Here is a 15,342-nt window from a genome sequence, read left to right on the forward strand (position 1 = left end):
TTCCACGAAACCATGCAGAGGAATATGCAAAATCTCACAAGAAACCAACAAATCTATTCTGTATTTCAGTTTCACCTACTTCCTATTTGGGCCAAAAAACATTGGGAAGGCACAGGTAACAGGAATAGGTAAGCTAGTTACCTGGTGACTTGAAAGTAACTATCACCTGAAGAGAGAGTAAATTCTTGCTTGCATATCCCCAATTGTGGCTTGCGATAGTACGATTCCTGATTGCAGCTGATGATCGCATGATTCCTGACCACTGATTGTAGCTTTCCAATTGCAGCACATACCTGACTCCATGGGAAACACTGATCATGAAGAATAACTGCAAGGAGACAGGTCTTGCTTGGAAAGAACACCCTCGGAACATTCTCAAGAAGACACACAAAGGAAAAGGCGAGAAGGAAACTCCTCGTATGTAAAGGAAACATCTCTCAGATCATGAACGTGGTTTCAGATCAAACTGAAACTTAACATTCTGTAACCCTATGGTTATGGAAGACTACAAGAACCATATGCTTAATCATTTTCTAGGGATAGGTAACGCTTTCGATACGTAGCTTCTCACCTCCTGTACCCAGCGAGAATAAACGGTCAACCTCCCAAAAATACTTTGTGGGTACGTATTGTAACCATACTTGCGTAAGTGAGGAAAGATCAGAAAAGCTGGAATATACCATGTGGACCCTGAACACCTGGAAATCATGCACTTGTCGATTGTGGCTATGGAAGAACATACTCATGAACAATTGTTTCCCATGCGAGTGGAAGTTTATCGTATTTGTACCGGCTCGTGTGTGTGGAGTCTTATTGTATTTGTGCAGTCTCTCGTTTGTGGAGTAGTTTTTCGACGATCATGCAGAGAACGTGAACTTACCTAAGATCTTGATCAAGCCTATGATCGTGCTTGTGTGAGAGAGGGGGCCAGAGATGAACATTATTGTACTCATGAGCCTTTCTCTCGTGGAGAGTGGGAACAGAGATCAATCCTCACAGATCTATGGGAGGGAGTTGTTCATCAGTCGTGAAAACAAGACGAGAGAAACCCGGTGGACCGTTTAGATTAAAACTCTCAATATCATGCCTGTTCTCGGTAGCACCCATCTCATTGTTCCCAGTGGGCGTTTCCTTCCTAACAGGTGACCCTCATTTTTGAGCACCAGTGCGATGATCACGCTTGGAACAGTGCATGGGGGTGCCTCAGTCCAGTCGTCACACTGGATCTGGACCCCCTCTTGTTTTCCTCCGTACTGGGAGAGGGCGACGAGTGATGGGAACTACTATCCACGTCGTCCTCCGAAGGGTAGGAAGTCAGCGAGTAGTCCCACCTGGTAAAGGAATAGTGATGCATCATCTTTGTTGTCCTAGTCTTCTCTTGATCGATTGCAGAGGATGCTTACGGTGGTGTGCTACTCTCCCCACTAGGGCTGTGTGGCAGAAGGGAAGCATCCGAACATGTGGAGAAAAAGTTTTAGGCAAGTGGAGTATCCTGAACTTATTCTTTCTGGCTGCTATGTCTTGGGAGACCGTATGAGGAGCCAAGGCCAAGGTTATCTTTTTCCCGAAATGATGAAAGATGGAAATCGTCCGCTGCCCTGGAGAATCACCTTTGTCCTTTCCACTTCGCTAGGAGCCTTTCTCTTGAATTCCACACACATCGGGGAAGGGCTCATCACCTGAATGCATATCCCATCCAAAATGCCCGCTCTTGATGAGATCTAAGAAAGATTCTTTAATCTGAAAGTTTCATGGGCAAAGGACTACCAGAGCAACTTAGGGGCTTCCTTTCTCATTGAAAGGCATATCTGGGAAGAAAAATTAAGGGCCCCTTCACTAACAAGGACCCTTGGGTTACCTCACCTTGAACATCGCTCATTGGCACGTAGGGACTACCTGTCAAACCTGCACTTTCTCCACCAGAGATGTAGGGGAGGCACAAACGTGGTATCAGCGCCTGGTAAAGAGGGCAGGGGGGTTGACAATCATCTGCAGTCTTAAAAACCAACCCTTTTCAACCTCTTCCTCCTCCTGAAGTAGGATACACAATGGTCCTCCAACCAGAACGTACCTTCTGGACACGTGTCAGAGGAGCACTGTTGGCCTCTGCAAGGAATGAAGGTTGAGTGAGGATCAAACTTGCAGCGACTCATGAAAGTACCGCAATGTTGGTTACAGCCAGGACTTTACATCTCGCGGGACTGCTCCATGAAAATACAGAAAAATAAAAAGGAACCGCATAAACTCTAACAACCTACCAAGAGAAGGCACAACACAAAGGTCAGCTCGAATCATAGTTAGTGGCCTTCCAGTCGAGGTCAGAGCTAGAACCAGAATGGAAAATTGGGCCATGCAAGAGGAAGGGGTTGACCTCTTCCATTACAATTTGGATGTGTATGTTTTGTATGTATTACTATTCCACACAAGATCATATGATTTTCTATCACCCAGGTCATCAGAGCCTAGCTTCTTATTCAAAAGGATAAAATTTAAATTCTTACCAAAACAGTGTTCATAGCACATACTGTAATCAATAACCAATTATAATTAATTGAATTAATTGCAATCACAAAAATGTAGTTAAACTAGTCTTCCAACAAAATTTTAGTGTTGCAAAACAGAAATGAAGAAAGAACCATGTTTATTTCCCAATCACAAAAACAATACGGAATGTTTACATCTTATGTACAAAATAGTATAAAACCAAATTATAAAGAATCTATAAATAATAACTTTTTTTTATAAACTAATATAGGCTGTAAAAATCTTTAAGTACAGCAGATATTAATACTTAATGAATAATTACATTATCAACTTTCCATAAGATACACAAAATAATAATAAACTTGTTACAGCATTTGACTAAGAAAAATGCATAAGTGCATTTGTACTTTGTGCATAAAAAACATAAGGAGCTCATAAAAAAATTAAGAGCAATTACAATTACTGGCCCTCCAAAAAAAAATTGTATAAGTTACAGCACCTAGACACTAGCATATAAACTGTACTTATTTCAAATATCCAAGCACTTCAAGATTAGGTGGAAAGGTTATGGCTAAAACACACACTTTTATTACATATTCTCCAAGATTAAATTAAGGATATAATCTTTCTTGTCGGGCTTCTTCACGGTAAGTCCTTGCCCCTAGAGACACAGTTACTGCAGTAAAATTTGATGCATGAATCCCATAAATCCACTATCTTCCAAATTTCTAATTGAGAAAGGAATAAAATTTAAAATTTCAGTAATAAAGATTCATCATTTGGACCTACCTTTTTAGAGTTTGTTTGGTTAAGCCATCTAACAACATTTCATTATTCCAAAGTAATATCACATCAAAATTGTCTGATGATAAATACAGTAAAACTATCATGTTGAAAGCAGGAACAACTGTCACTCATGATAACGGTAAACGTGTAAAAAATCAAAAGGTCAAAATTTGGAGGGATAATGATACTATACTTCATATAACTAATGCCCAAAATATCTATAACAAAAATGCTGACAAGTTTCGAACCAAATTATAAGGATGGTACCTTTTTCCCCACTTAATTTGGGCACCTGTCAAAGTCATGTAGCCTGCACCTAGTAATGAAAATAATTTCAAATAGAAATAATAAAATTACCACTTTTAACTAAAACATGGGAAAATTAAATCTGATAATCCCTGGTTACTTTTGCTGAACAGAAATCTAAACCTTGTTACACCAACACCCCGTTATACAGTACAAAGACCATGAACGAATATTCGAAGATACAAATCAAATAATTTTGCCTCGTGTGACAATTTACACACCAAAACTTTGAAGTTACAAATATTTTTATTATTAATTTTTAACTAAAAGTAGGTTATTAAATTAAAAATTGTTAATGAAGTCAAAAGTAAGCTTTTATTCTGTGAATTAATAGTATTGTATAGTAATGTAGTTTACATTTGACTTGCTTTTCTTTCAGCCTTCATTAGATGTTTGGATTGTAATTATTTTGTCAAGTAACGAGTAATTTTGATCGGTAATTTGTGCAGCAACTGTAAAATGTTATCAATTTTATAATTGAGTCAAACAGTACGTTTACATTTTGTGAACTATATGTTCCAGCAGTTTACGTTTGTATTGCTAGTGCATTTCATACCGCGACTGCCCACGCTTTTATTTCATGCTTGTAGAGTAACGGATAGCCATTTGATCTTGTAATATTCTTTATAACTAATTAACCCTAACAACGATTGGTAAGTGAAGTACAAAAAGTGCTCAAGAAGCCTGAAAAATTAACAACATTGCAAATCAATTAAATTAGGAAGGAAATACTACTGTATTGAAAATCTTGCTGTGGCATTTTAAATTTCCATTTTTGCTACTCACAGAAACAACATATACAATGGAAACTGATCTTGTCTTATTATCAATATCACTTAATGTTAATGATATAGTTGTTCCGGTCAGTATCCTATTTTATGACTTGGATTGCGAAGTGATTAATTGATTTGAGATTTTCTGGCCTCTTGATCGAAAAGAGTGAACTTTGGGAATGTATCTCACGTTTAAAATGGAAATCAATGTAAAAATACGCTTCAATAAACAAATTATCACTTGGCCAACATTTATTCAAGAACGGAATTCATTTGTATAGCGGGGCATTGGAGTCCTTGGTTTGAAACTTGACTGAAATTTACCATCCATCAATCCACCTGATGAATTGTAAAGAAGTTTTAAAGTCATATAATTCTAGGGTAAGACTACCAGACAGTAATAAAAGTATACATAATTACAATTAAATTGTCTAACCCACTCATAATTTTGTAACTATCAACCCTTTGGCTAGAAAAATAGTGTTATTTCAATGTATTCCCAATACAAAATATGTCGTCACACGACACACTGATAAGTATCTACTACAGTAACAGTATTGTTTACAGCTCCACTTCAGATTCTAGTTACTGTGTAGTGACTAATAAAACCTGTAAATCAAATTCAAAATTCACTACTTCCTACACAGCATTTCAAATGAATAACAGCTAAAATCACAACCTTTTAATTACTTCTGGAGTGCACGAATTTTAACCATATCCTTAGAGCAAGTAATGTATGGGTCAAGGACATCTACGGAGTTGTTGACACGACGACGGCGAAGCCTCTGCACTTCGGCTGGTACTACGTGAGGTTCGATGGTTGCAACCGTTGTGGAGTCCTTGTCTCGCAATGAACCCAAATACAGTCCGATGATTTGCGCCAGATCGACCATCATCAGTCTCACGAGGACTAGGCGAAGTTCACGCAAATACATGACGCTGCGGGCCAATCCTTCACACAAGGCATTTGGGAGGGGACGTTCAAACCAAATAGATTCATCATTCTGTAGAATAATTATACTGCATATACTTTTCATTGTAGAAAAATACTTAAAGAATTCTGAAAACTAAACTAGTAAAATAATTAAATATCCTGATCATACTTACAATTCAGTATTTTAGTCAACCAAAATCTGTTAATCTAAATTTAAGAAAAAGTTAACTTCCCTATTTAGCTACTGTTAGATTAGGTGGTGGAGAAGAATAATGGTCTTAAAAACTAATGGATTAATAGAATGGGTTAACTGGAACATGTGTCCACTAATTCAGATTCATTCAATAACAAAATTAAAATTTTATCTGATAATTTAAATCTACAGAAACATGAGTTAGAACTAAACTTATAAAAAATGTGTTTCTACACATAAGGCACTGCTGTATTAGAAATAATTTGTAAAATATGCAAGAGAAAAAAAATAACTTCATGAATAAATAGATCTAGCATGGAATGCTTTACATCTGAACTGTTTATCATTCAGATATGTTTGGTAAAACAATTATTACTCTTGTATAGTAAAGAAAGTTCTCTACTTAGAAAAATTGGACACATATTTGGAGATATAAACACAAATCCAACTGAAAATAAAGAAATACTATAATAACACAATGTTACATCATTTAATACAGTAAGCAAAACAGCCCTTCCCTTTGATGAAGGAATGATCTAAATGGAAGACAGCCTGTGAATAGTGGTTTTCACACGCCCCTGATGTATACACGACACCCACAAGGTGCTCGCACGAGGGTAGTAACCTCTGCATTCCATGCTTTTATCTTTCTCTGGTATATTTGGAAGATTTATATCAGAAAAGTGTAAAGAAGGACTTTTTCACCGGGCGTCACACGTCTCTCCCCAGAAATAGATTTTTCCTTCGTCAAAATCCCTTTTGTAATAACCTGATTATTTCATATGAAACGGGATTATTTGTTGAATTTTGTAGCTGGAAATTGTAGGTATTGGAGTCAGGTTAGGCTTATCCTATGCCAAAATTCAACGAAATTCAACTTACAAACAGCTTCTTAGAACCTATTAAGTTGAGGACCTTCTGTATTGACAGAATTGAAGGACATGACCTTCAAGAGGTGAACGGGCTTTAACCAATAGCAAATTCATCTAAGATAGTTATTAAAAATTAGCCATGTCCGACTTTATCTGAAAATCAAGCTTATAAAAGGGGGATTGGCAATAATTTTTTTTTTTTTTTTTTTTTTTTTTATCATCCTAACTGCAAGTAATCAGAGTTTGACATAAGTCAAGGATCAGTTCTAATAGATTGATCCAAGTGTCAGGAAAGACACCAAGAACGATGTTGAGCAAAGTGAAACAAATAAGCTACAGTAAGGTGCCTTACAAATGATTTCATAAAATGAGGGAGATGTACAACAAAGGACGAGTGAAGAAAAGGTGAAGTGAGACATTACTAAAAATGAATTAACTACCAATAATTGAGTTACTTCACCCGTACCTATAGCTTTTGAAGGACTAACCCAAGAGAAAGGACGAGTGAAGAAAACAGATTGGGTGAAGGGAGACATTACTAAAAATGAATTAACTACCAATAAATGAGTTACTTCACCCATACCTATAGCTTTTGAAGGACTAACCCAATCTTCTCTACAAGGCCTAACAAAAATGTGGGCCTATATTCTACACTGTACTGCAGTGATGTACAGTATAGGGCTTTATTGAGTACTGGCATAGACTATAATTGACAATGGTAAAATGATATTTTAATTATAAAATAAATTTTTGAATAGCCTATACTTACCCGGTGAATATATAGCTGCAACTCTGTTGCTCGACAGACAAACTCTACGGAAAAAACTCGCCAGCGATCGCTACACAGGTTGCGGGTGTGCCCAACAGCGCCATCTGTCGACCAGATACCCAGCTCTTATGTAAACAAAGACTCAATTTTCTCCTCGTCCCACTGCGTCTCTATTGGGGAGGAAGGGAGGGTCATTTAATTTATATATTCACCGGGTAAGTATATTCAAAAATTTATTTTATACTTAAAATATCATTTTTAAATATTTAACTTAGCCGGTGAATATATAGCTGATTCACACCCAGGATGGTGGGTAGAGACCAGTAATATATGTTTACATTTTATGAGCTAAGAATTTTTTATTTCATTTTAGAAGTTATCAAAATAACAAAAACAAAATAAATAGGTACCTGGTAAGGAAGTCGACTTGAACGATTACTCTGCCTTATAAGTACGTCTTCCTTACGGAGCCTCGCGATCCTCTTAGGATGCTGATCGACCCCTAGGAGCTGAAGTATCAAGGGTTGCAACCCATACAACAGGACCTAATCAAACCCCTAATCTAGGCGCTCTCAAGAAATGACTTTGACCACCCGCCAAATCAACCAGGATGCGAAAGGCTTCTTAGCCTTCCGGACAACCCATAAAAAACAACATTTCAAGAGACAGATTAAAAGGATATGGAATTAGGGAATTGTAGTGGTTGAGCCCTCACCCACTACTGCACTCGCTGCTACGAATGGTCCCAGTGTGTAGCAGTTCTCGTAAAGAGACTGGACATCTTTCAAGTAAAATGACGCGAACACTGACTTGCTTCTCCAATAGGTTGCGTCCATTATACTTTGCAGAGATATATTTTGCTTAAAGGCCACGGAAGTTGTTACAGCTTTAACTTCGTGCGTCTTCACCTTACGCAAAGTTCGGTCTTCCTCACTCAGAGGTGAATGAGCTTCTCGTATTAACAATCTGATAAAGTCTGACCAAGCATTCTTTGACATAGGCAAGGATGGTTTCTTAACTGAACACCATAAAGCTTCAGATTGGCCTCGTAAAGGTTTAGTACGCTTTAAATAGAACTTAAGAGCTCTAACAGGGCATAAGACTCTTTCTAGTTCATTGCCTACGATCTCCGATAAGCTGGGAATATCGAAAGATTTAGGCCAAGGCCGAGAAGGCAGCTCATTTTTGGCTAAAAAACCAAGTTGCAGCGAACAAGTGGCTTTTTCCGACGAAAATCCGATGTTCTTGCTGAAGGCATGAATCTCACTGACTCTTTTAGCCGAGGCTAAGCATACCAGGAAAAGAGTCTTAAGAGTGAGATCTTTCAGGGAGGCTGATTGTAACGGCTCCAACCTGTCTGACATGAGGAATCTTAGTACCACGTCTAAATTCCATCCAGGGGTAGCCAAACGATGCTCCTTGGTGGTCTCAAAAGACTTAAGGAGGTCTTGCAGATCTTTATGTTTGGAAAGATCTAAGCCTCTATGCCGGAAGACCGATGCCAACATGCTTCTGTAGCCCTTGATAGTGGGAGCTGAAAGGGATCGTCCTTTTCTCAGGTATAAGAGAAAATCAGCTATTTGAGCTACAGAGGTACTGGTCGAGGATACAGAAACTGACTTGCACCAGTCTCGGAAGACTTCCCACTTCGATTGGTAGACTCTAATGGAAGACGCTCTCCTTGCTCTAGCAATCACACTGGCTGCCTCCTTCGAAAAGCCTCTAGCTCTCGAGAATCTTTCGATAGTCTGAAGGCAGTCAGACGAGGAGCGTGGAGGCTTTGGAGTACCTTCTTCACGTGTGGCTGACGTAGAAGGTCTACCCTTAGAGGAAGACTTCTGGGAACGTCTACTAACCATCGAAGTATCTCGGTGAACCATTCTCTCGCGGGCCAGAGGGAAGCAACTAACGTCAACCTTGTCCCTTCGTGAGAGGCGAACTTCTGCAGTACCTTGTTGACAATCTTGAACGGTGGGAATGCGTAGAGATCCAGATGTGACCAATCTAGGAGGAAAGCATCTATATGTATTGCTGCTGGGTCCGGGACTGGAGAGCAATAGATTGGAAGCCTCTTGGTCAGCGAGGTTGCAAAGAGATCTATGGATGGTTTACCCCAAGTGGCCCAAAGTCTCTTGCACACATCCTTGTGGAGGGTCCATTCGGTTGGAATTACTTCCCCTTTCCGACTGAGACAATCTGCTATGACGTTCAAGTCGCCTTGGATGAACCTCGTTACTAAGGAGATGTCTTGACCTTTTGACCAGATGAGCAGGTCCCTTGCGATCTCGTACAACGTCAGCGAGTGGGTACCTCCTTGTTTGGAGATGTACGCCAAGGCCGTGGTGTTGTCCGAGTTTACTTCCACCACTTTGCCTCGAAGGAGAGACTTTAAGCTTTTCAAGGCCAGATGTACTGCCAACAGCTCCTTGCAGTTGATATGCATGCTCCTCTGACTCGAGTTCCACAGTCCTGAGCATTCCCGACCGTCTAGTGTCGCGCCCCAGCCCACATCCGATGCGTCCGAGAAGAGAACGTGGTTGGGAGTCTGAACAGCCAGGGGAAGACCCTCTCTTAGGTTGATATTGTCCTTCCACCAAGTCAGACAAGACTTTATCTTTTCGGAAATCGGGATCGAGACCGCTTCTAGCGTCTTGTCCTTTTTCCAGTGAAAAGCTAGATGGTATTGAAGAGGACGGAGGTGTAGTCTTCCTAGTGACAAAAATTGTTCCACGGATGACAGCGTCCCTACCAGACTCATCCACAGCCTGACTGAGCAGCGTTCCTTCTTCAGCATCTTCTGGATGGATAGCAGGGCTTGATCTATTCTGGGGGCTGATCGTCTTGTTGTTCAGCAACGTCCTCATCAGAGGGTTCCTCATCCGAAAACTGATGAGGAAACGGCAACGGAGTGGGCAACGTCTGGCTCGCTGAGTCCGATTGCACTGGTGCATGCGTGACGGAGCCGGACGCAACATCATGGAACTGCTGCACAGTCTGTGAACTGTCAACAACCATGGGTGCGCGAGGAAGCACAGCGTCCATCCGAGACTGTCTAGACCGTCTGGGTTGTGCAGTCAACACCATACCGGGTTGCTGAGGTTGACGCACTGCGTCAAAACAAGTCACCTCTGCTGGTTGTTGAACGTCCTGAACGTCAACAACCACCTCCGAGCGTCGCTTAACGTCAACGTGCGGCTGGCAACCCACACTGGGTCGCATCGGTGGAGGAACCACCTCAACTGGCAGACGCGAGAAGGTTACCTCAGCGTCAACAGGACGCACAACCGACCGGTTGGAAGGTTGTTGGCCAGAAGGTTCGGCAGCAACCTTCTCCGCATTAAAGTCCTGTATCAAGGACGCAAGCTTGGACTGCATGTCTTGCAGCAAAGCCCATTTAGGGTCTACGGGAGCAGGTGCGGCAACAGACGGGGTTAGCGACTGAGGCGGTACCGCTTTCCATCCCTGAAAGCCTTGTTTATGCATGACATAATTGTACAGCAAAACTTCAAAGGCTCGCTTGGAGCGTCTCCTGGCCAGGCGCCAGGGAGAGTCTACGAGATTTGAGAAGTCTATCTGGGCAGAGGCATGAACTCCCAAGCCGAGAACTTCTCTCGTGTCATATCAGACTCTCGCTCTATAAGCCAGTTTAAAAGAAGGGAAAGCAAAGGCTGTATCCCCCAAACTCCTCCTGGTGATAAACCAGTCGCCTAGCCAACGTAAAGCTCTCTAGGAGAGCGAGAGAGCACTAGCTTAAAAACAACGGCTTCGAAGTAGCTAGGCCTAGTGTAAGCTCTGACGTTTAGGCGAACGAGGAGCAGCAGTTACAAAAAGATCCGGACAAAGATCCTTAAAAAAAATCATCATGATTTAATTAAAGTCCATAGAGGGCTAAGCAGCTTTAGGCTCCTCTCCATCTGACAGAGTCCTCAAGGGAATATCAGTAGGAGGGGGAACAGCAACTTCCTCATCTACAGGAACCTTGTCCGATAAAAGCTGAGTCTCAAGCAAGGGAGAGACCTACCGTGGTGGCAATGCTTTACAAGCAGAGTCCACACTCACTGGTGCATTAGTAGCGGACCAGGACGCAACGTCATGTAACTGCTTGACAGTCTGTGAACTGTCAACAACTGAACTGTCAACCACAACAGGTGCGTGAGGACGCACAGCGTCCACTCGAGACTGCTTTGACTGCCTAGACTGAGCAGTCAAAACAACTCTAGAATGCGGAGGTTGACGCACAGCGTCAAAACAAGTCAACTCCGATTGTTAGCGAACGTTTAGAACGTCAACAGGAGCATCAGCAAGTGGCCTAACGTCCAAATGCGGCTGAAAATCCACACGAGACCGCATCGAGTGTGGTTCTAAACAACCTGACTGACGTGACTTAGCTACGCCAACGTCAACAGGAAGCACAAAGGAACGTTAGGTTGGCTGAAAGCCAGGATATTGATGAGATAAACGGCTAGACTCAACGGACTAATCGGCAGAATAGTCTTCCATAAGGGAGGCAAGCATATTCTGCATGTCTTGCCATACAACCCATTAAGGATCAACGGAAATGGTTGTGGTAATAGACGAGGGTAACGTCTGTGACCGCAACACTTTGCCAACAAAAAAGACTCTCGGAGTCTGTGTTACGCTTTTGTTAGGCGGCGAGCAGTTATCCGATGACTGCATAGGGTCAGAACTGTCCTAATGGCTGTAACCAGGACGCTGGACCTGTCCTGAAAGGACTGACTTTCGCTTAAGGGCTTCGAAACCTTGTGACAGGTTTCTTATGCGAAAAGCCTTCGGATGACGAGGAGAAAAAACGTCTCTCTCGTCTTATGGTAGGGGAGATCTTGGTAAGATACACCCGATACCATAGAGGGAAACGTCTGTTCGTTGATCAAGGTCTCTCGAACCCATAAGTCGTTCGACATTACTTCTCCCCTGTTTGGGAGCTTGCAAGAGGTCCCGGACTAGGTGAACGACAGGCACGAACAGACGAACCCTCGGACGCAACACTGTAACACTTTGCGCAATATCACTTTATCACTTCGATTTTCTGTTTTGCATTTATTTCACTGAAATCGAAACTTTTACTGATTTCTACCTGAAACACGCAATTCTACCCTTCATTAAAAGGTAGTAATTGCTAAATCAGACGTATAATGCAAGCTCATTAATACCAGCAAAAAACAGAAAACATATTTTAAGATAAAAAAAAAAAATTCAGTGGCTGGGGAAGAGACTAAACACTAGTTCATATAAACTATGTTTTCAATCTCTCACCGCACATAGCCTGGGGACGAGAATAAAAAACTAAAAACGTTTTATCCTTTCTCCCCGTACAGAGATTAGGGACGAGAGTAACTCGAGAACAACGTTACCCGCCTGAACGGAACGTTTTCTCTCTTCTCTCTCCCTCCGTCTCTATCTCTCTCTCTCTCTTTCTCTCTTGATTTCGCACCTAAGAGAAGAGCCCAATTACATTTCGTCAAAAAAACATGTTATTTGACTAAAGGAAAAAACTGAGAGGTTTTTCAAATAAAAAGTTCCTTTAAAATAGAATTTAAAACATTTAAGCTTAGAAAGAATGAACAAAACGTCAGAACCTATTTACTCTTACTGCAAAGTGAAACCGTGACACACTCTCTCTCTATCGTAACGATAGAGCGCATGTTGAACGTCCTGAACGTCAACAACTGCGTAGCATAAATAAACTAAACGTTAGTTCATCTTTGAAAACAGTACGAAGACTATCAAAGATATTCTTTCATAAAATATTACCTTTAAAAAGTTTTAAATCCTTAGCTCTTTAAAAGCTAATTACGATATAAAGGGCTCAACGTTGATTAACTTCGGTTTCCAAGTTAGGACCGCCTACTCTCAGGAAAGGTCGCATATAAACGAAACATTAAAATTTATTTCTATATGTTTATAATAAATGGAAAGTTAATCAAAGAGGCCTAATAAAGGCGGAGAGATATAAAATATATAGAGGAAAATCTATAAATAATTTATAACGTGATAAGATAATTACTAAAAGCCTAAACACACTTCCGTCTAAGGGAAGGGTCGGCCATTTAAAAGTGAAAGAAAGTCCATACTCTCTTTGTCACCATAATTAAATCTATCCAAAACGAGTTCAAGATTTAAGATGAAGACAAAACACCTGCATTGCGAAAGCTCAAAACCAGAATATAGTACTTCACCAATATGATGTGAAAAACTCCAGTTTAGCAACAGCGAGTAAAGTACGTCTTGTCGACACGTCGACAGAGAGAAAATTGAGTCTTTGTTTACATAAGAGCTGGGTATCTGGTCGACAGATGGCGCTGTTGGGCACACCCGCAACCTGTGTAGCGATCGCTGGCGAGTTTTTTCCGTAGAGTTTGTCTGTCGAGCAACAGAGTTGCAGCTATATATTCACCGGCTAAGTTAAATATTTAAAACCAAGGTTTGAAGTAGAGGCAGGTAATTTAGTCTCAGTTTACAATTACTACAGGCGACCTTTCTTTCTACACCTGATTGCCAAAAAAAAAAAATGTTACGTATATCATTATTATTACAGTATTATTACTTGCTAAGCCACAACCCTAGTTGGAAAAGCAGGATGCTATAAGCCCAGGGGCTCCAACAGGAAAAATAGCTCGTTGAGGAAAGGAAAAAAGGAAAATAAAATATTTCAAGAAGAGTAACAACTATAAATATCTCCTATATAAACTATAAAAATTTTAACAAAGCAAGAGGAAGAGAAATGAGATAGGAGAGTGTGCCCGAGTGCACCCTCAAGCAGGAGAACTCTAACCCAAGACAGTGGAAGACCATGGTACAGAGGTTGTGGCACTACCCAAGACTAGAGAACAATGGTTTGATTGTGGGAGTACATTACTGTACTACATATTTTTAGCTGTTGATGGCTTGTCATCATCCTAATCTTGAAATATGTTATTTTTATTAGTAAAATAAATTTTTGAATATACTTACCCGATAATCATGTAGCTGTCAACTCCGTTGCCCGACAGAATTCTACGGGAGGGATACGCCAGCTATCACTATACTAGAAGGGGGTGTACTCACCAGCGCCACCTGTGGCCAGGTACTACAGTACTTCTTGTTGACACCTCCTCAATTTTTCCTCGGTCCACTGGTTCTCTATGGGGAGGAAGGGAGGGTCGATTAAATCATGATTATCGGGTAAGTATATTCAAAAATTTTATTTTACTAATAAAAATAACATTTTTCAATATTAAACTTACCCGATAATCATGTAGCTGATTCACACCCAGGGGGATGGGTGAAAACCAGTGTACATGACTAAAGGATAGCTAAGTATCCCGTATTTCATATAATCAGTTATCTCAAAATAACAATGAAATAATAAGTACCTGGTAAGGAAGTCGACTTGAACCGTTACTCTGCCTTTATTAAGTTCGTCTTCCTTACTGAGCGCAGCGTTCCTCTTAGGAGGCTGAATCAACTCTAAGGTGCTAAAGTATATAGGGCTGCAACCCCTACTAAAGGACCTCTACACAACCTCTAACCCAGGCGCTTCTCAAGAATGAATTGACCACCCGCCAAATCAAAAGGATGCGGAAGGCTTCTTAGCCTACCGTAACAACCATAAAAACAACAATAAAAGCATTCAAGAGAAAGGTTAAAAAAGGTTATGGGATTAAGGGAATGTAGTGGCTGAGCCCTCACCTACTACTGCACTCGCTGCTACGAATGGTCCCAGGGTGTAGCAGTTCTCGTAAAGAGACTGGACATCTTTAAGATAAAATGATGCAAACACTGACTTGCTCCTCCAATAAGTTGCATCCATTATGCTCTGCAGAGAACGGTTTTTATTAAAGGCCATCGAAGTGGCTACGGCTCTCACTTCGTGGGTCCTTACCTTCAGCAAAGCAAGGTCTTCCTCCTTCAAGTGAGAATGGGCTTCTCTAATCAGAAGCCTTATATAATACGAAACCCCGTTTTTGGACATGGGCATCGAAGGTTTCTTGATTGCACACCATAAGGCTTCTGACTGTCCTCGAATAGGTTTTGACCTATTAAGATAATATTTCAGAGCTCTGACAGGGCAAAGAACTCTTTCTAGCTCGTTACCTACCATGTTGGAAAGGCTAGGAATTTCAAACGATCTAGGCCAAGGACGTGAAGGAAGTTCATTCTTAGCTAAGAATCCGAGCTGTAAAGAACATGTCGCAGATTCGGATGTGAACCCAATGTTCTTGCTG

The 15,342-nt window shown here is 40.9% G+C and overlaps 1 protein-coding gene across 1 annotated transcript in view; it reads right to left on the reverse strand.

Annotated features, from left to right (window-relative positions):
• Positions 1-2,624: 2,624 nt before the first annotated feature.
• LOC137622241 (piRNA biogenesis protein EXD1-like) overlaps positions 2,625-15,342 on the reverse strand; it is a 38,987-nt gene continuing 26,269 nt past the window's right edge. The window contains exon 8 of the mRNA XM_068352745.1: positions 2,625-5,353. Coding sequence (XP_068208846.1) covers positions 5,036-5,353 — 318 coding nt within the window. The 3' untranslated portion in view covers positions 2,625-5,035. The remainder of the gene's footprint in view (positions 5,354-15,342) is intronic.

Source organism: Palaemon carinicauda, chromosome 29, assembly GCF_036898095.1.
Source record: "Palaemon carinicauda isolate YSFRI2023 chromosome 29, ASM3689809v2, whole genome shotgun sequence".
Taxonomy (NCBI): Eukaryota; Metazoa; Arthropoda; class Malacostraca; order Decapoda; family Palaemonidae; genus Palaemon; species Palaemon carinicauda.